The sequence below is a fragment of the Haliotis rufescens genome, unplaced genomic scaffold (genome assembly GCF_023055435.1).
Source record: "Haliotis rufescens isolate VD_foot unplaced genomic scaffold, xgHalRufe1.0.p SCAF_60, whole genome shotgun sequence".
Lineage (NCBI taxonomy): Eukaryota > Metazoa > Mollusca > Gastropoda > Lepetellida > Haliotidae > Haliotis > Haliotis rufescens.
The window spans coordinates 316,197-338,633 of record NW_025964335.1 but is presented as its reverse complement, the minus strand read 5'-3'; the positions used below and the strand labels follow the sequence as shown (position 1 = coordinate 338,633).

The window sequence follows — 22,437 nt, the reverse complement described above, 5'->3', positions numbered from 1 at the left end:
GTGTACAAAAAATAGCTTGCCGTAAATGACGAAAACTGATTTTGCTCTATGACGTCAAAAGACGACAGAGAGGTTACGCACGTACAAGGAAAAGGGGACGTAACTCCTCTATGCTTAGCACTTAGGGTGGATAAGGACAATATATTTTCGTGGTGTTTTGTTCACGAGGAACCAAACTATTCCAACACAAATATCGATATTGAAACTGTATACGTTTAGGCATGAACAAAGCCATAAGAAATTATGAAATCGTACTTAATAAAAAAAGTAGTAATAGCGAAATGGATGGCCCAAACTAACCTATAAATTAGTCCTTAGATTCCAACATTCTCCTGATAGTGTTAGTGAATTTGATTATTCCATTATTAATGAACATTAGCCTTATCATCAAATATAATGACTTACTTAAAATGACACCTTTCTATTTGACAGTGGTATTTTGATTAATATATATCTCCCCTAATTTTCGTTCATGGTATTGAAAATCTCGATGTGTAAAACGGAATTTGACGCTTTTTCGATAAAACATAAATAGCTGATTTTACCATGTAAATAATGTCTTGAATAGATAAACAATTAATCATATAATAGATCGTTTGCCATGTATCCTAACTGGACAAGACACGCACCTGTTTAGCATCAATTTTACGTAATCAAATACCCAAAAGAATACTTCAAAGCAAACAAACGTATGTTCAATTTTGAACATATATTTGTTCATTATTATGTGATTATTTCTCTTAATCTCGTTTCAGAATAATACAATAAAAGATGCGAAGAAAGATTCTTTGGTATAGAATTAACAGGATAATCGAAAAAGGTTCCTCCAGAGGGGTACAGGACACGGTTTATATTTTTTAGACTTTTTACAGTTCTTGGAGAAATAAAGAAAACAGTTTATTATCCTGTGATCACAATATTTAAAAAGTGGTGAACCCATTGAATATATAATACAAAACGAGAGGAATAATTCGTAAATCGTTTGTGGCTAACGCGCACCTGGCGAATCGTTAGGCATCACCGTTCTGTATATCAAACGACATAAGATAACAATTCCAGACCAAGACAATTCTTTTAAAAATTGTGTGTATATATTTTAACAAAAAAATATTATCCACTTTATTACAGTTATATATTCAGTTTTAGTTTTAAAATAAAATGAAACGGCCATTCATTAACCTGTTTATATGAAATTACAATACTGATTATTACATTCTAAAGTTACATTTACATTTACATCTTCTTACACATCTTCTAACACTTGTCTGAAGGAAAGAAATATCGCATACGACACTAAAAACTTTTTAATTTCTTGTTCAAATGTACAGAGAAACAGGGTATTATCAAAGGTTCATAGAATTTGTTGCCTTTATCTACGTATGATATCATACAAAACATTGATAAATAATTATTGTGAAATTACTTGTGACAAAATGTATGAAAGATATGCGAAATCAACATCATAATTGAAACTGTAAACAACAGGATACAATGATCGTGTGCACTGTCATTCAAGGACCTTCACCTCAAAGAAATTACCAAATGTATACAACAATGTTGACGTATGACATCACTTCCGGTGACCGACTTTTACAAAATAGCGTGTTCAGTGACAACATCACGCGGGACTTTACGAGGGGACTTTCGTTGATTTAGGGATCGTGTGTACTTAAATGTGACAAGTAAGTAATCAGACACATTCTGACAATCTGTTTACTGTTATTTGTTGTTATATTTTTCATTGAAACCGAGAGAAATAGTAAAAAATGCCGATAAATACCGTTGTCGTTGTAGATCTACGTGATTTTGCATCTGTCATGGCTCAACGCAGGACGGAAACGTAAACACTTTCTGTTCACTTTACCAAATCATTGCGATGTATCTTTTTTTAATTCCCGAATTCTTCCTACGATTCTCTTACCATGCATATTCTGAAAATGTTGAGACAATGCATGCAAAGAATAGACGAATGGATAGCTCAAAATAGTTGAAAATGCTACAGTGAAAAAATCTGAATTTTGCTTTGTTTACATTTCATACAAGTGCAGTTTTCCGAGCACAGCGTTCGTTTTCACACCAAACTTCTTACACGCTTGTGGGTTAGAAACCCATTTGAGATAACTGGCATCAAACATATGCGTGAGATCGAATTCCAGGCCCGTGATTGGCTACTCCATGGTGATGACCTGAGGTCAGATTATGACGGACTACTTTCCTGATGTAAGTAATTGATAAGTTGCTCGTGCTTCAGTCGAGTGTTCACCTACGTCTGTGTTGAACGTTATGGAATTTTTTAGTGTAAAGCCCCTTATTGATTCCACATCGACATATATGCCACTCCTCTTCAACCCTCACTTCCAAGTCGAAAAAAAATTAAAATACACTACGCACACTAGGCCTAACACACTTCGCAGTTTTGAATTCGGTGGGAAATTCCCTCTTCTGTGATATCATATCCACTGTCATTTTAGGCAAAGCAAAATTACCATTCACGGCGTTATTTACTCCGTGTTTAGAAATCTAAATATAGGATATTTACTAAAAGAATTGAATGTCAAAAGTAGCATATTCTGTATCTGAATCTGGGTATCTGTTTTTTCATCTAATCACTAATGAGTGATTTGAAACGTCGCCTAGAATCGGTTAGAATGTTTTGGAAAATTCGCTCACACAAACGCCGAAGTGTACGTGCCACCATATTGGATAGTGTTTACAAAATCACGTTTCAGGTGCCGATTATGAGACGCCTATTAGATCACGTATATTTCCAACTAAGCTGCGATACATGCATCCCTGAATTCCTCATACATTTTAGAATCAAATGGCAAGTGGTCTTTGTCACAATGCAACTTATCTAGACGATTGGTTTGTTGTTTAACGCCGCACTCAAAAATATTTCAGCTATATGACGGTGGTCTGTAAATAGTCGAGCCTGGACCAGACAATCCAGTGATTGATATCATGAGCATCGATCCAAACAATTGGGATACGATGACATGCATCAACCAAGTCAGCGAGCCTGACCACCCGATCCAGTTAGTCGCCTTTTACAACAAGCATAGTCACCTTTCACGGCAAGCATGGGTTGCTGAAGACCTATTCCACCCCGGATCTTTAAGCAGCACACCGTTCCTTAACATGCTGATGAAATAACATACATTGGAACAAACTACACTTGCAAACAATAGGCCAAGTTTGTTGGTTTGTTTGTTGTTCAACGCTGCACTCGGCAGTATTCTTGCTATAAATAATAAATAATTAATCGAGTCTGGACCAGACAATCCAGAGATTGACATCATGAGCATCAATCCAAACAATTGGGATACGATGACATGCATAAACCAAGTCAGCAAGAAAAAGTTTTTGTCCCTTGATGTGATAGGCCCGTGAAGAATCCGTGGTAGAATAGGTCTTCAGCAACCCATGCTTACCAGAAAAGGCGACTATGCTTGTCGTGAGCGACGGGATCGGGTGGTCAGTCTTGCTGACTTGGTTCCCTTGTGAAACGTTTTTCTGTCCCTTGATGTGATAGGCCCGTGAAGAATCCGTTTCTAGGTTTGTCAGCACTATACCCGTACTCGTGGGTTTCACCGAAGTGGTAAACATCTGAGACCTTCATCACTTCGGGCTTTCCTCCCACATTAAGCTGGCACACCGCGATATAGCTGCAATACTGTTAAAAGCGGTAGCGAGAACTAAGATCTGATTTTAATGAGATTTGGTTTACCGTGGAATCGATTGATTCTTCTAGACGATCAATAATGTAATTATGATTTGTTACAGATGATGTATAATGGAAGTATGTGGAATCCCATATCGCCCGTTTCTGTAGTTCTACTGTGTTTATTAGCAAACAATTCTCCGTCACCACGGCTTGTCGTCCTACGTGCACGGAGGTGTCACTTTTCCTCTAACAAAGACGCACGTTTAATTTATGAATCAATAAGAGTTGAATGTTGATTCGAACACAGTGTTCCCGGATAGGAGTCATGTTACATGCATAATGTTTATTGATCTGGAACAGATTCAGAACTGACAACACGGCTTTTGAACAGACGAGTCAACCTCGCAGTTACGTAGATTCCAGTGTTGCAGTGTGGAGGAATCACTATGTTCAAACGGGACATCTTTCTCCTGACGCTTGTATTCCATAAACTGATATCTGCCCTTCAGTCTTGTGGCGGGTTTCATGTTCGACGTCACTCAAGTTTGGACAATCTGTTGTTTAATGAGGCCTTTATGTCTGAACACGTCGTGGAAGGAAAATTATCATGTACAGGACGTTGTTACCGTCACCCCCTCTGTAACATGCTGCTGTACAACCCAACGTCCAAACGATGTCGCCTGTACAAGTCCTTCATCAACACAGGAGGCACTAAAGAGCCCGGCTGGCAGTATTATGCAGGTGATCTTAATTTTTATAAGGAGAGCGTATGTGAATTTATTTGTATATCACGTGAGCAATTATTCAGTTATATGCGAGTGAGTGAGTGAGTGAGTGAGTGGGTGAGTTAAAATGTAAAATCACATCGGCACTGTTGCAGCCATAAAATGTCACGAACAATTAATACATTAACAACCGAGACATTTAGATTAAAAAGACCCATGTCAACAATGGACTGTAAAACAACTTGAGTATAACAGTTTTGTATTAAAACCCGTCAGCAATCATAAATATATATGACCATTTACAACAATAGACCCGTGAAGATCCGGGGTAGAGTAGGTCTTCAGCAACCCATGCTTGCCGTAAAAGGCGACTTTGCTTGACTAACGGGATCGGGTGGTCAGGCTCGCTGACTTGGTTGATGCATGTCATCGTATCCCAATTTCGTGGATCGATCATCATGGTGTCAATCACTGGATTGTCTGGTCCAGACTCGATTATTTACAGACCGCCGTCATATAGCTGGAATATTGCTGAGTGCGGCGTTAAACAACAAACAAACAAACAACCCATCAAGGGGACATCCACTAACAATCTCAGTTAATACTCAGATACTACCAATTAGTGAAATAACTTAAATCAAAAGTTGTCAATAAATTCTATTTCTTAAGAAAAAATAATTAAACAAGAACTTCAATGATAAAAAATATCTCCTATAGATAAAACTTTGAAATTGTTATCCCTTGCAATGGAAACATCAACACAGTAATGCAGGACATGCTTTACTGTAGTTGTCTCACCATAGGGAATACAGAGCGGGTAAGATGAGGTGAGGTGAGGTGAGGTGAGGTGAGGTGAGGTGAAATGGGGTTTAACGTTAACGTCGCGTCCAAGATTATTGCACTTACATAGCGAAGTGCATGCACGTGTGTGAGTTTCTATTTATACTAGTCCGGACTAATGCGTATTTTATAATGCTAGCCCACTGAGATACAATGACACAGTTTAACATGAGTACCCCATCAGACACAATATATTGACGCCGAGCCGACCAGTTCTTGTTTTAGCCCCTCAATGCCGAGCGCCAGACAGGGTAACAACAAGTACCATCTTTTAACGTCTTTTGGTATGACGCGGTCGGGGATCGAACCCCGGACCTTCCGCTCTCCAGGCGGACGCTCTACCACAAGACCACGGAAGCGGTCTGTAAACTACCGGGCAAAAGAAACTAATCACTTGTGAATTAAGGTTTATCTGAATTAAAGACGATGCGATAAGTTAGAACATTATCAGAAAACATTCACCAAAACACACCCTGTGCACACTTTTTGCAGGATTCAGTGAATTTCGTGCAGTCAGGATAGATGGGTAAAAGCAGGATTTTGGGAACTGATAAAAAATGTTCGTGCATGAATGTTACATAAATACCGGTGTGGGGAAGAGCAAGGATTCGGCATCAAACAGAACGTTAGAGAAATGCCGAGACTCACACAAGAGGAACGTGACAGCTACTGAGTGAGTGAGTGAGTATGGCTTTACGCCGCTTTTAGCAATATTCCAGCAATATCACGGCGGGGGACACCAGCAATGGGCTTCACACATTGTACCCATGTCGGGAATCGAACCCGGGTCTTCGGCGTGGTTAGGTGGTTGTAACTCCGCTTTGAGCAGTATTCCAGTTAAATCCTAGCATGTCAGCTCAATGTGTGAAGACGCTCGAAGTGATGCAGGTCTGAGACGTTTACCACTTTGGTGAAATCTACGACAAGCCTAAAACATAACCGAGGCGAAAGGGGATCCAAAACAATGAACAAAGGTTTTTGGAATGTCTAAGGCACGCATCTCTGGACAGCGAAGAGCTGTTTTATTTGCTTTTAATTTAAATTATTAAGCAGGGGTCCAATCTACAAAATAAAAAAAAGAAGTAAATTCAGTTTCTTTTAGTTTTTGTACATAACAAAGAAGAGAAGTACAAAGACAAAGCATTCACTCTGGCATTCATGCCGTGTATGCTTGTATACAGTTACTTCCATGAAACTTTAAAACAAAATGATTTACTATTATTATTTATTTTCAATGAATGAGTGAGTTAGTTTATGCTTTACGTCACATCCGCAGTATTTCAGCCATATCGTGACGAGTTTCAAAGAATGACGCATAACCCAATCGGTATAAAAACTCTGGTCTACGGTTTGTTATAGACTCAATTTCATTTTCAATAAAATATCTTAATTTCAACGCTCCCTTAAAAGGATTTATGTGAGAATGTCTTTCTTCCATTTACATTTGTAGATATAAAATTTACCCAATATGAGAAAAAAATCAAAGACAGAATCACTTACTGCATCTTTTTTACATCCAAATAAAACCAGTTCCAAAGAAAGTTGTACATTTTAAATTGTACACATGACCACATCCCTCCATCTATTTTAACACAATTGCCCAGAATCATTCAACAATTTCAAGTTCCCAAAGCAGATAAGATACTTTATCATATAATGGGCAGGTTTCTCGGCAGGATAAAGCCAACGGATAAAAACGACATCCGTTGGGGTCATATGCGGATAGAGATGCAAATATCAAAGGTCAAGTAGGACTACTTTCACTGTTTATAAACAAACATGGCGTCGTCCTCGTCATTCGGCGATCGAGTCAAAATTAACCATCGGGAATCTGGATAAACAACAGGGATAATTGCTATCATTATAAAAAAAACAGTCTAATATACTGAAAATCAGTGTCTAACTGTGACGTAGCTAAGGCATTTTATAAGTTTTGGCTACGTTGGAGGTATGATTTTCGAAACAATTTTGCGAGGGCGCGAGGCCTAGCCAAGCGGGATCAGTAGCAATATCTGTGCTTGTAGACCTCTGCGACTTGAAACCTTCTCCACAAATTAAAATAGTTGGATTTGGCAGAAATATGTTTGAATTGTTACCTTGTTTGGTTTTGTCGCTGTGTGTACATCTGACTACACTTCTTAACGTTGTGACAGGACAGACCGACTGTCAACAACGTCTGACCGTGTCCGTGACGTCTCATAGACTAGGGTTAGAGTAGCTTCCCTTTGACAAAGGGCAGTTACTCTAGCGGACAAACCAATGGATTGCCGCGAAAGGCAATTAAAAACAACTGTTGTTTTGCGTATATGTTGCTTCGCCACTGTATAAGAAACAGATTTCAGTTGGAACTATATTGGCTACTGTCACTGCCTGACTGACACATCACTTACCCTGTGACGTTATAAATATTAATGCGCGCATTCCAGGAAAACTCGCAATGTTTCGGTAATGTTTGTGAGAGAGGGATAGCGATTTTAAAGCACAGAATTAAAGCATGACATTATATGATAAAGAGGTTATCACGCTTGTGTGTTTGGGGATGGTAAATATCCTGTATTAGGAATAAACACTATGTATTTAGCTCGCCAAGGCTCGCTAAATACAATGTTTATTCCTAATGCAGGATATTTACCATCCCCAAACACACTCGCGTGATAACCTCTATGTATCTTTATTTAGATAGCAAAAATCTCAAATATTTTGACTTTTGACTCGTGACTTTAATTTTAGGTCGGAAAGAATCAGTGGTTAACATTCTTTGAATAATTCTGCACTTAAACCTTAACTTTGTACATGTGTGTACTAGAAATAGGTTTTTAGAACATTGGAGTCCAGTCTATCTCTGATACTTCATCCAATTATACCTCTAATGCTATGTCAAATAGCCTTTTGTACACTGAATAATGCCAAAATAGTCAAGTTATACAGATAGTACACTACGGTTATAACGAACTCAAAAGGACCACTAATTTTAGTTCTTTATTACCGTAGTTTGTTATAAGCATATATATACACCATATATACAGCAAATGGGCGGAACCAAAAAGAGTTCGTTGTATCCGCCATTTCGTTATAAGCGTGTTTGTTGTTAACGGAGTTTACTGTATTGTTAAATTCGGTGAGGGTAAGAAATTCTTCAAAATCATTAACTATGTCACAAAATTAAAAAAATTCTCTTTTCAAACCATTTCTTTCTGAATACAGACTTAAAATATACTGAACAGCATTGAAAACGCACCAGCAATAAATCTTGAAATATTACAAACTATTACAACTTGAGCAATGACCGATTTTAATTAGAACAGACATAGACGGATTATTAAGAAAGACGACCAAGGAAACAGGAATACCACACAGTAATTACATTTACGTCATCAGTGTAAGGAAGACACATAGGGTTAAAATGAAAAGTCAATATCTGGTATGTCCGCCACTGGCAGCAACACAGGCCATGCAAGTCTTCTCATTGATCGAATAAGTCTGCGAATAGTGTTCTTGGGCATTCCACTCTTGACGTAGTGTATCTTCAAGTTCTCTCAGGTTCTGTACTTGCGGACGACGTGAGAGGCGTTGACCCAGGTAATGCCATAGATGTTCAATTGGCAAAAGATCGGGTGACAGGGCTGGCCATGGAAGCAGAGGCACAATTTGTTCGCTAGGTCCTGTGTTGAAACACGTGCTGTGTGCGCTGTTGCATTTTCTTGCTGGAAGGTGTGCATATCCTGGTGCTGATGACAGAATGGGATGACGCGATTTGCCAATATGTTATTCCTGTAGTAAAGGGCCTTAACTCTTCCACGACAAACATGGAGCTCTGTTCGATGGTTGTGACTGATGCCGCCCCACACCATGACACTCCCTCCCCCCAATCGATCTGTCTGTACAACGCAGTCATTGTCGTAACGTTCTCCACGTCGACGCCACACTCGCAGTCGACCGTCAGCATTCAGTAAATGGAAACGGGACTCATCAGAGAACAGCACACCATGCCACTGTCGCAATCTCCAATGACGATGCCTTTTGGCCCAACACAGACGTTCATTTCGATGTCGATCAGTGAGTATGGGTCCAACATGGACGTCGAGCACGTAGCCCTGCTGAGAGGATACGTCGACGTACGGTGTCAGCGCTGATCAAACCCCGTCGGCCTTGTACGGTTGCTGCAGTCCTTGTAGCCGGAAGTGTACGATCACGAAGATGCCGACGGACAATATGGCGATCCTGCCGTGGTGTAGTTACACGACGTTGACCCGGAAGTGGTCGATCTCTGGTGGTTCTTGTCTGCTGGTATCTACTCATTAGCCTGAGGACTGTTGAATAATGGCATTGAAAACGTTGTGCAACGACTCTACTTGACGTACCAACTTGAAGACATGCACAAGGCACGTTCACGTTCCTCTGCTGTTAATTTTGGCATTTCTTATGTCAGTACCCTTTACGTCTGCAGCAAAAGTGATGTGGCTTTTAAAAGCCTGTCATTTATAGCCCTATTCTGCATGCTTCCCGTGAAACAAATCACGTTTTCCATGATGTGCACACAATTTGTTGCGTTTTGGCGATGTCGCTTACAAAAAAATTAGAAATGTGTTTTGACGAGCTGTTGTTCATGCTTCGCCCAGAACGTCGTATATTACTCATTCACTTATATATTTTCATATGACTTCAGCCCGGATAAAAATACATCCATTTTTATGGTGGTGCGTTTTCATTGCTGTTCATTGCTATTTGGGTTGTAAAAACTGTTTTCAGGCAAATAATCTTCAAAGGTTTCGCCTTTGATGGTAGGTCAGCATATTCCCGAGGCAAGACTATAAAAGTCCAGTTTCCACCCTTGCCGAAATAAGCTGGAATTACTGGGCTCGATCGTAGCGCCACCAGTGGTTATTACCAGTTATGTCCCTTCTAAGCCTACCAATCAGGTTCCACCTCTCGTATCGCTTGCGTTTGCTTCACACAAAATGGTGGCGCCCAGTCAGGACGATCTGCTCGATAATCAGGATCTACATTGTGATAAAACGGGTCTTACATCGTGAAATGCATCAAATCACGTGAGCACCTTGATTAAAAACATGATTCAGGCTTGGAAAATATTTGCTGACAACGAGTTAGCGGCGCACATGATTTGCAAATCCTGCAATCGATCGAAATCTGCACGACAGTTTACGAACCGGATTTCGATTTCGGTGCGCGATTTTCATTGGACTGTGCATAGACTTGATAGTCCAGCCAAAATGTAATTCCATAATACCAGCTTATTTCGTCAAGGGTGGAAACTGGACTTTATAATCAGTTAACTCTCTTGCCTCGGGAAGATGAGGGGTCAGTGAAGCCATGAAGACAACCTTCCAAAAAGTGTTTCCAAGTGTTCTGATAATGTTCTTCAGATAATAAAAAAAAAAATTCAAACTTCTGACATAAGGAACAGTTTTTAGAATAAATTTCTATCCACTTCAGATTCTTTGAAGCAACTTTCTGATCCATGCTTTTACGTTATCAAACACAATAATCTTTCCTTAACCATTTATTGGTTTACAGCCCTTTTAATTTTGTCAGGCTTATCATTCCCAAGACATTTGAACATCTTTTGTAATTGCTTATTTTATTATTATTATTTTTTGCAAACTTGATTGGTCAACAGGCGCACTTCCTATTTAAAGACCTCTCCGATACAATAATATATATATACTAGCCACATAAAGAAACTGTGCACGGAGAAAATATATTCTGGATTGAAATACAACACAGCAAGAACAAAATGATGCAGACGCTGTAGCAGCTGAATGATCGGACCAAAAGAAAATGTCAACGGGACCTGAACAACATCTGTTCCGATGACGTCAGAAGATCAAAATGGAGTAGGGGTCAAACGACAAAGTCACAAAGTCAATAACGGGTATGACCACCCTGTGCATGAATCACAGCAGTGCATCGGCGACGCATGGAGTCCACCAAATGGGCATGGAAGGCCTGGGGAATGGCCTGCCATATCCTCCTCAAATCCTGTGCCAAGTCACGGACGTTATCTGGAGGATGTGGAAGACGACGCAGACGGCGCTCCATTTCATCCCACACATGCTCTATTGGGGAGAGATCTGGAGAAATTGCAGGCCATGGCAGTAACATGACATTGTTATGGTGAAGGAAATCCATTGCGACCCTAGCCGTGTGAGGACGAGCGTTGTCCTGTTCAAATGTCAATCCCGGGCCATGACGTTGCAGGAAAGGAATGACCACAGGCCTCAGAATCTGATCTCTGTAGCCAACACCGGTGAGATTACCCTGAACAACCACCAAAGGGGTTCGGTGCCGTGCTGTTATCCCACCCCAAATCATCACAGAGCCACCTCCAAAACGATTCCTCTCCACAATACAGTTGCGTGCATAACGTTCTCCCAAACGCCGGTAGACACGTTGGCGCCCGTCACTGTGTAAAGACAACATTTCTCCACCATATTCGAGGTTGGTGAACATGATTTCGACACCATCTTAGACGGTTGACTTGATGACGGTGTGTCAGGATGGGACGTATGGCAGAGCGTCGTGGTCGAAATCCGTACTGACGTAAACGATTCCTGACAGTGTTGGGATGGATACGGTGCAGTCCAGGAATTGTCTGGGACGTCGTTACTGCCGTTTGGAACCTGTGTCGGAGATGTGTAACTCGAATTCATCTGTCCTGTCTTGGCGTCGTTACTCGGGGACGTCCTGAACGTGGGTGGTCGGCAACGTCATTTGTGTTCTGATAACGCCTTACCAATGCCGATATCGTGTTACGATGGCATTGGAAATGTGTTGCCACCTGTTGTTGCCTCATTCCCGCTCGGATATTCCAATGGCGTCATGACGCTGTGCAGCTGTCAATCTTGGCATGATTTGCTTGTGATATGCTTGTGTCTGCGCCTGAGAAGTTTTGAATTTTTTGAATGACCACAGATCATGCTTTCCAAAGTGACAGCGGATTTTGAGTTGCACATGCTGTGTACAGCTGCAAAGGATGCACGTGCAGTAACACATTGCACGTCCATATGCCCCCATCAATGACGTCATATCGCATGGCACGTGGATGAGCGTTTGAATGTCTCCAATAATTGCTGTGTTCAAACCTATATTTCATATATGGACGGTGTGCCCTTATATCTATATTTTCTCCGTGCACAGTTATTATATGTGGCTAGTATATATTAACACGTCCCATTTTAATTCTGGAAACCAAAAAGTCCAGAAACTCTACGGTCTTTGCCCAGTATCAGTCAAAGTTATTTACAAAAATTAAACATGTGTTTTCATGGGAACATACCAAGGAAGAAAAAATGAAAAAAAAAATGTTTAAAAACTTGATATTTACACTATGTCCCAATGGGCAGGCCCATGGGCGAGAATGTTTTCCTTTACTAAAAACTCATGTTTTTGTTTCGCAAATACATTAAATGTATTCATTCAAGTATCATGACACAAAAATATAACTCATTTTAACTTAATTCAACTATTTTATAGCGATATTGAAATATTTAGCCCATGGGCGAGAAAAAGGTTTGGCCCGGGCCAATCTTTCTCGTCCAGAGCGAAATATTTCAATAATGCCGTAAAATAGTTGAATTAAGTTAAAATTTGTTAAATTATGTGACATGAAACTTCTAAGAACACCTTTATGTATATGCGACACTAAAACATGAGTTTTGAGCAAAGGGAAATATTTTCGCCCATGGGCCAAACCTTTTTCTCGCCCATGGGCTAAATATTTCAATAACGCTATAAAATAGCTGAATTAAGTAAAATTGAGTTACATTATGTGCCATGAAAATGGCAAGAACACCCGCATGTATTTGCGAAACAAATACATAAGTTTTGAGTAAAGGAAAATATTCTCGCCCCTGGACCAAACCTTTTTCTCGCCCATGGGCGAAATATTTCAATATCGCTATAAAATAGCTGAATTAAGTAAAATTGAGTTACATTATGTGCCATGAAAATGGTAAGAACACCCGCATGTATTTGCGAAACAAATACATAAGTTTTGAGTAAAGGAAAATATTCTCGCCCCTGGACCAAACCTTTTTCTCGCCCATGGGCGAAATATTTCAATATCGCTATAAAATCGTTGAATTAAGTTAAAATGAGTTTAATTTTGTTACATTTTGTGTCATGATACTTGAATAAATACATTTAATGTATAATTTGCCAAACAAAAACATGAGTTTTGAGTAAAGGAACATATTCTCGCCCATGCATGGGCGAGAATATTTACCTTTGCTCATCAGTTTTAGTTTCGCAAATACATAAAGGTGTGCCTACAAGCATGACACATGATTCAACTATTTTACGGCGTTATTAAAAAATTTCGCCCATGTTTTCGTCAGTCCCTTTAAAGCATCAACTAACCGTGTGCAAAGTATATTGTATCGTGTTAAATATACTTTATATTATATCATTACATTACTATTTCAAAAGGGCATTTGATTGGATGTTTCCTTTATAGAAGTTCTACAAATTTCACCTGTTTTACATTTTGTAGCGATCTTTAATTAACCCGGCCTTACCTCTCAAAACGTTTTGACAGTTTATCATACGAATCCATGTGCGTGTACTCCAATTCATTGGAGTTATTTTCCACAACATTAAAGTTTAGTTAGTTTCTATTTCATTTATCATTTTATGCCCCGTTGATACATCACACTGGGCAATTACGTGACACTAGGTATGCAATATACAGGTACGCATGCACGTATTTTAATGAAAAAAAATATTCGTCTTTTATTGCATAACGTTTGGCTGAATATCTTACATTCTAACGAAATCTCGAAATAATTATTTAATTACATGCGGTGTCGAACTGACCAGTGGGAATTATGTTTCAATGCGATTGAGGAAAACGTGAGTGAATATTGTGACACTAAAGCACCTTTTAACTGCATTGTCACTTTGGGTATGAAAGTGGTAACAGTTCAGAAGAAAAAAAACAGCCTTCTTATGATAATTCTCATATTCTCATTAGGACGTTGTTTCTAATTACAGTGTCGGCGTTATTGACAAGTGATTCTACAATACCTGCTGTCGGTCAATTACGATCTACCACATCACGCTTGAATAAACAGTTATGCAGGTGTTGCTGTGGGCAAACACCTAGACTGAAAATGTTTATTTTTTTGTGGATACATGTTTTACAAATGTTCGTTGATATGTGGATACATTAAGCACAAAGACAAACAAATGTTTATGAAAGATGAATTAGCGCCTTGATATATTCATCAAGATGTGTATCATCGTTTAATGGGGTCATTCAATAAACGTATGTTTGGAGGAGATATCAAAGGAGCCGCCCAATATACACAGTGTCGTCCGGTGAACTACCACCCCCCCTGTCCATAAGAGTTATGTAATCGGTACACAAATATATTTGATGCGATGTCAGTGTGAAAGGAGTTTGAATTACGTCCGCCACTGGCCACAGAAATCCTCAAAGTAGAGTAACAATCAACAAGGTCAATGCCGTACTAATTACCTAGTGACTCACGTAACAACGACTGCCAATAGGGAAAACGGTGAAAACAAATTGAAATAGATTCTAATAAAACATTATTGTACTAAATAACTTAAAAAAGCGGTGCCCAAAATTGTTTGACCGTGTTATGTGTGTTGTAGACTGACGAATAGCATGTAATTGTCATGCTGTACGCATGGTTCCATATACAAATTCAGATATACAACCGGTATGAAACTGAGAACTGAGATGCCAAGTACAACCTGCATTCACACATGGAAGCAATATACTTGTTTGTATGCCCTCACCTCTGAAAAATGTATCACTAAAGTATTTGCATTGTTATAAATATAGTAATGATAAAACTTGGTAATTTGGTAGATCTCCGACAGATATAATTTTCATTTTTTTACACCTTTGATTGATACGGATTACGTACATGTAGTCTAGTCACTGTCTCTAATGTATCTGCTTGTTAAAAATTTCAAATGTCCTGTTATAGCACTGTTCCTAAAACAAGGCAGTTTCTTTTATTGGGTATAAATAGTTGATTCGTCTTGTCACGCAGTCATTTTTACTTGATCGAATGATTTCCACAAAAAATATACATGTATTGTTAATTGTAGAAGATGCTCACATCACTGTATCTCAGAACGCAAATCTGATAACATTCAAACAAGTAATTAGTACACAGTTAATTGGTACATATAATTTCCTGCATATTCCTTTTTGAACAAAAAGCCTACATGTATACTGAAATCGGTATCCACTGTTAAAAGGGTATTAGTGCAGTCGGTCATGGTAAATGGAGAGACAATAATAAGGTGAATAATTATAGTCTGTTGCAGAATATGCGGTATAAGTGTAGTCATTTATACATATACACATTACACATATACAGATGAAATACACGATATGATACAGTGCAAGAACAAATTAAGATACGGTTTCTATTAAAAATAATTTTTCGATTATGGATTTAATTAGCATGTTTAAATTTTCAGGCCAACACGGTTGAGATACAGCATCGGCATACTCAACTGGAGTTGTTTTCTGCCGGTCGTAAGTTCTTTGTTTGACTGAGCACACTTGTGTCGGTGTTGCGATATGTTCTTCTCTTTGTTGGCAGCCTGCCACCGGCCTGATTTTTGAGAAAGGTCTCAGCATGGGACTGTTAATTTCTTCTTAATGATGTCTACAAGCTTACAAACTTGTAGATGTTGGGGCGGTTAGGACCAAATATTTTTCAGCTCAGAGTGTTAGTGGTCCTGGAACCCACAGTGTCAAACAGGTTCTGCACAATACGTCCATTAGATTCTACCGTTCAGCAACATTGTCACTGAATTTCAGAACTCTGGCATGATATAATAATCAAGGATTTCGAAGGTGAACGAGGGGAAAGGCAGACGCACGTGGATTTACTCTCAGGTTATTATTGTCTGGAGTTCACATTTTGGGGCATTTCATATACTAATTGAACAGAGTTCACCTGCACATGTCCACTTGAGTGATACAGACTGTAACCAAAAAATGCAATGAGCCGTAGCTCCTAATCCCTTATAACAACGGTAACAACAACCAGGGTGAGGACACAGTAAGGTTAAACCGTGTCCAAAAGACAATCTCAGGTGGCTAACGCCATATCTCCAATCAAGTCAGCTCTGTTTTTAAGCGCATAATTATGTTTTTACATACTGAAATACAAGGAATTAAAAAAAATCATATTTAACAAACCTACACATTACCAAATACAAAACTTTATAACCCTTTCTAGACTTCGTTCCAATTAACCTGGATCATTCAACTCGCTCGCGAAGGTCGTATACGACTTTAAAGTGAATACGTCTACAGTGTACAAGTAACTTTTAACTGTATAATATGATACTCATGATAAGCAATTATGTTCGTTCCTACTTCGAATGAGCACATCCTAAGGCTAAATCTGCAAAAGGACAGACAAAATATTTCTTTGTACAATGCAAACGATACAAACGTAGCGGCTGATAATAGAGACAATGATTTAATAATCTGCAATATATCATTAGTTCTCGTTCAATCTATTGTACATATTGAAGTGATTGTAAAGTTTCAAGGAGAACTAAATTGTTGTGGTATTATGAATGTATTTAGAATATGAAAAGCGAAAAACAGTCACCATATCGGATGTACATGTATAACTTGTCTTCCAACACCACGCTTGTGCCGAGGGCCATGGTCATAAAACTAATCGGTCCCATAAAAGGAGCAGTTTCGCAGATACTACTTGCTATGGTTCACTCCCAATTGACACACGACCTAATCATCAGTCAGACCAGTCAAGTGTGACCAGTGTACCTGCCTGGTTTTACCTCCTAATTACCGAGCTGCCCAATACTGTCATACTGTCGGCAGAGTAAGCGGCTCCAACTCGTTGAGTGATACAGATTAACCAGATTATGATTGTGTTTGTAAGTTGCGTTTAATCTGTGTCGGGTTGCAGTTGTTTTGTTAAGCAAGACCAGGGGTAGTTTTTTCAATTAAACCTTTTAGCCGTTGAGTTTGTTTTGCATTCATTTCATTAAATACATTGTTAGGTAGAATGATAACACCTTATATGGATTAAACATCTCCTGAGTATAATCTCACATGTACCCTAAGTACCGTACTATATTACTTTGCGGAGACACTGAGTATAATTTTTGAGTTGGCATTGTATGCTGTCTGAATGACTTTACACAAATCCCTGAAGATCTTCAACAACCCATTCTTGGCGTAAAAGGGCGACAGCGCTTGTCGTAAGAGGCGACTACCGGGATCGGGTGGTCAGGCTCGCTGACTTGGTTGATGCATGTCATCGTATCCCAAATTCGTGGATCGATGCACATGATGTCAATCACTGGATTGTCTGGTCCAGACTCGATTATTTACAGACCGCCGTCATACAGCTGAAATATTGCTAAGTGCGGCGTTATACAACTAACAAACAAACAAAACAATCACAACAATCACTATGACGAGGTATGCATATCTTGCAATCAACCTGAATCCAGTTACTGGAATGTCAAACCCGGGCTTGGTTAAAACAAGAATTGCAGTTAGATCCCCTTTATGCTGTAGATCTCCTGTAGTCAAGAGATGCAATAGCGAGGCAGAACAATGTCAATTTATGAGGGACAGACAGCTACTCGAACATATATAAACATAGCAGCCAAAGATAAAAATGAAATCATATCATGTACGAAAAAAGAAATCATATCAACACAAAAAGAGAAAGTGTATGAGTACTAAAACTGGCAATAGATATGCGTACCCTACGTACACACATGAGTCCCATTCGACAGTCTACAACACACGAATAACTGTCAAACAAGTTTGGGTACCCCTTCTGTTCAGGCAAGTTATTTAGTTCAATAATTTTGTATTGAAATCCTTTTCAATTTGTTTGCACCTTTTTCCCTATTCCATGCATGTTTATGCTGCTACATCTTATTGCTCATGTTTCCAAGTATTGTAAAACACTTCAGTGTTTCTCCTTCTTAATCCAACGTTATAACATTTCAGGTCATTACCATCATCTAATACACAAGAGATGATACCAAGACATATTTTATTCGGTTTTATGGCCAATGCGGTCTTACAATTGATTTAATTAGTCTTTAAATCTTATGTCTAGTACATATTTTCACAAACAGGGCTGTTAGATTATATAAGGAAGGTAGCATCCAGTTGAGGACTGAATACGACGTACGTTAGTCTGGTAACGACGTTTCTACAATTAATATTTTGAATAAGCCGTTAATACGCCAGTTGTGACAGGGATGATGGTATGGTAGCTGTAGCAGACAGATTGACAGCCGTTGTTACGTGAGTCACTAGGTTATTAGTACGGCATTGACCTTGTTGATTGTTACTCTACTTTGAGGATTTCTGTGGCCAGTGGCGGACGTAATTCAAACTCCTTCCACACTGACATCGCACAAATATATTTGTGTACCGATTACATAACTCTTACTGACAGGGTAGGGTGGTAGTTCACCGAAACGGACGACACTGTGTAAATTGAGCGGCTCCTTTAATATCGCCTCACAACATACTTTTTAATGAATGACCCATTAAACGATGATACACATCAGGATCGCGGAGAATACAAGATTCGTTCTCGTTGAATATATATATCAAGGCACCAATTCATCATCAAATGGATTCACATCTATAGATTAGTATTATATCTACGTAAATACCAAATTATAGTGTCTCAGATCGCGGTATTTAAAGGAAACAAGGGGCTCAAAGTGAAGCCCTTTTTCCTCTACATTCTCAACATAGTCTCGATCAGAAGTGTTTGGCTTGTGTTGGGTCCGACTTGGCCCGGGCGGTCAAATTCAACTTTAAACACACAGATGTATCTTCCAATGTGTTTACATCTATAGATTAGTATTATATTTACCTATATACCACTTTATAATGTCACAGATCGCAGTATTAATAGAAAACAAGGGGCTCAAAGTGAAGCCCTTTTCCCTCTACACTCTCACTCTCATCATAGTCTCTATCAGAAGTGATTGTGTTGGGTCCAACTTGGCCCGGACTGTCAAAATCAACTTCAAACAGACAGATGTATCTTCAAATGTCTTGACATCTATAGACTAGTGTTATATCTACGTATATACCACTTTATAATGTCACAGTACATCGTATTTAAAGAAAACAAGGGTCTCAAAGTGAAGCATTTTACTGTATTTTTCTTAAGAAAATCTATGTCAGAAGTGTTCGTTCCGACTTGGCCCGGGCTGTCAAAATCAAATTAAACCGCACAGATGTATCTTCAGATGTGTTTACATCTATAGACTATTGTGATATCTACCTAAATACCACTTTATAGTGTGTCAGATCGCGGTATATAAAGAAAACAAGGGGCTCAAAGTGAAGCCCTTTTCCCTCTACATTCTCAACATAGTCTCTATCAGAAGTGTTTGGGTTGTGTTGGATCCGACTTGGCCTGGGCGGTCAAAATCAACTTTAAACACACAGATGTATCTTCCAATGTGTTTACATCTATAGATTAGTGTTATATCTACCTATATACCACTTTATAATGTCACAGTGTATGGCATTTAAAGAAAACTGGGCCGTTAAATTCAAGCTCTTTTACTGTATTTTCTTAAGAAATATTATCAAATAAGAACATGTGATTGATCACTTACAGACTTTAATGGTTTCACAAAAGGAACGACATTTCTCTTCTGACATGCTTGATTGTATTGCAGTCATTACTTTTCCCCAAGACTCTGCACCAGTTTGATATAACGATTGTTACAACAGTGGAATTGCTGTAAACGCATTGACGCGCGAAAGGGACGCGGTAAATAAAGAATTAAAACATTAACATAAATTCAAAGTTTTTTTGGATTTTTTTAGATTTGGGGATATTGAGATCCCGCCTTGTGTTATATGGCATAACGTGTTTAGTCAAAACACACACACCCTCTGTCCCTTTTGGGACTTAAATCTAAATCCTGAGAAACTGTTGTGTTTACCTTGACACACTTTTTCTCTGGAATGAGTAAGATACACATTTGAAATGGAACTCGAGTCTGCGGCGTGCTTAGCGATCACTATTACTGTTAGGCCACAATAGCACCCGAATAGGCCTCTGAAAAGCAACGCCACTGATTACGTTACTGATTGTTGTTTGAGACAACCAAACCGGAAATGACAACGTGACAGCAGAGATCACATCAGCAATAGGTATGGGTTTCATATGATTTATTTTGTACAAATGCACTGAAGTGTAGCGTAATTCACTGTGGTTTGAATTCCAATATCTTCCAGATGAATAGATTATATCGCCAACTTGAACAAGGGGATATTATGTTGTGACAACGATAGTCTGCCGTCTGTTTATGTTTGTCACTGTGAATAGCCATGAACACAACGACGGAAATTATCAAAAATAATTTGTTGCACGTTATTCTACTGCTTTACTGTCCAGATCATATTACACTGCATCATGAATAACACACCCCAAGTCAAATTAATGACACTTTGCATAATTGACACGATCGTTGAGTTTTGCCAAGGTTGACGGTTGGTGTGAAATTTGATTCCATCATCTCCAGGACACGATGCTTGCCCATTGCCCATTGCCTTGCGAACTAAATTTTTACGATCTACAATTAATGTTCCCTTTGAATTCGTTATAACCGTAGTTTGCTGTATGAACTTACTTTGATATTCCCAATGGTGCGTGAATGTTACTGAGTCTCTTGTGTGTCGGGGGCACGGATGGCCCAGTCGTCTAAGGCGCCACGATTCGCTGTGCAGAGTTGAAGATACAAGCCAAACACATCTGATAGAGGCTATGTTGAGAATGTAGAGGGGAAAGGGCTTCACTTTGAGCCCCCTTTTTTTTTTTAAATACGATGTACCGTGACATTATAAAGTGGTATATAGGTAGATATAATACTTAGCTATAGATGTGAATCCATTTGATGATACATCTGTGAGGTTTAAGTTGATTTTGACTTTTTGTATTAAGAAAATACATTAAAGTGCTTGACTTTAACGGCTCAGATTTCTTTAAATGCGATACACTGGGATATTATAAAGTAGTGTATAGGTAGGTATAATACTAATCTATAGATGTAACCACGTTTGAACATACATCTGTGTGTTTAAAGTCGGTTTTTTACCGCCCGGGCCAAGTTGGACCCAACACAAGCCAAACACTTCTGATAGAGACTATGTTGAGAATATAGAGGGGAAAGGGCTTCACTTTGAGCCCCTTGTTTTCTTTAAGTACCGCGATCTGAGACACTATAAAGTGGTATTTACGTAGATATAATACTAATCTATAGATGTAACACATTTGAAGATACATCTGTGCGGTTTAAAGTCGATTGTGTCACAATATTCACTCACGTTTTCCTCAATCGCATTGAAACAAAATTCCCACTGGTCAGTTCGCCACCACATGTAATTAAACAATTATTTCGAGATTTCGTTAGAATGTAAGATATTCAGCCAAACGTTATGCAATAAAAGACGAATAGTTTTTTTCATTAAAATACGCGCACGCGTACCTGTATATTTCATACCTACCCCATTAAACGATGATACACATCTTGATGAATATATCAAGGCACTAATTCATCTTTCATAAACATTTGTTTGTCTTTGTGCTTAATATATCCACATATCAACGAACATTTGTAAAACATGTATCCACAAAAAAATAAACATTTTCAGGCTAGGTGTTTGCCCACAGCAACACCTGCATAACTGTTTATTCAAGCGTGGTGTGGTAGATCGTAATTGACAGACAGCAGGTATATCTTTTAATAGTAATGTAATGATATAATATAAAGTATATTTAACACGATACAATATACTTTGCACACGGTTAGTTGATGCTTTAAAGGGACTGACGAAAACATGGGCGAAATAATTTAATAACGCCGTAAAAAAGTTGAATCATGTGTCATGCTTGTAGACACACCTTTATGTATTTGCGAAACTAAAACTGTTGAGCAAAGGAAAATATTCTCGCCCATGGGCTAATCTTTCTCGTCCAGAGCGAAATATTTCAATAATGCCGTAAAATAGTTGAATTAAGTTAAAATTTGTTAAATTATGTGACATGAAACTTCTAAGAACACCTTTATGTATATGCGACACTAAAACATGAGTTTTGAGCAAAGGGAAATATTCTCGCCCATGAGCCTGTCCATGGGCCAAACCTTTTTCTCGCC

The 22,437-nt window shown here is 38.8% G+C and overlaps 1 protein-coding gene across 2 annotated transcripts in view; it reads left to right on the top strand.

The window, feature by feature from the left end:
* Nucleotides 1–4,024: 4,024 nt before the first annotated feature.
* Nucleotides 4,025–22,437, top strand: part of LOC124140751 — a 39,610-nt gene continuing 21,197 nt past the window's right edge. The window contains exon 1 of one of the 2 annotated variants that reach the window (XM_046508469.2): nt 4,025–4,405. In XM_046508469.2, the coding sequence (XP_046364425.1) occupies nt 4,111–4,405 (295 nt within the window). In that variant the 5' untranslated portion in view covers nt 4,025–4,110. The remainder of the gene's footprint in view (nt 4,406–22,437) is intronic. The other variant, XM_046508470.2, reaches the window with a different exon arrangement.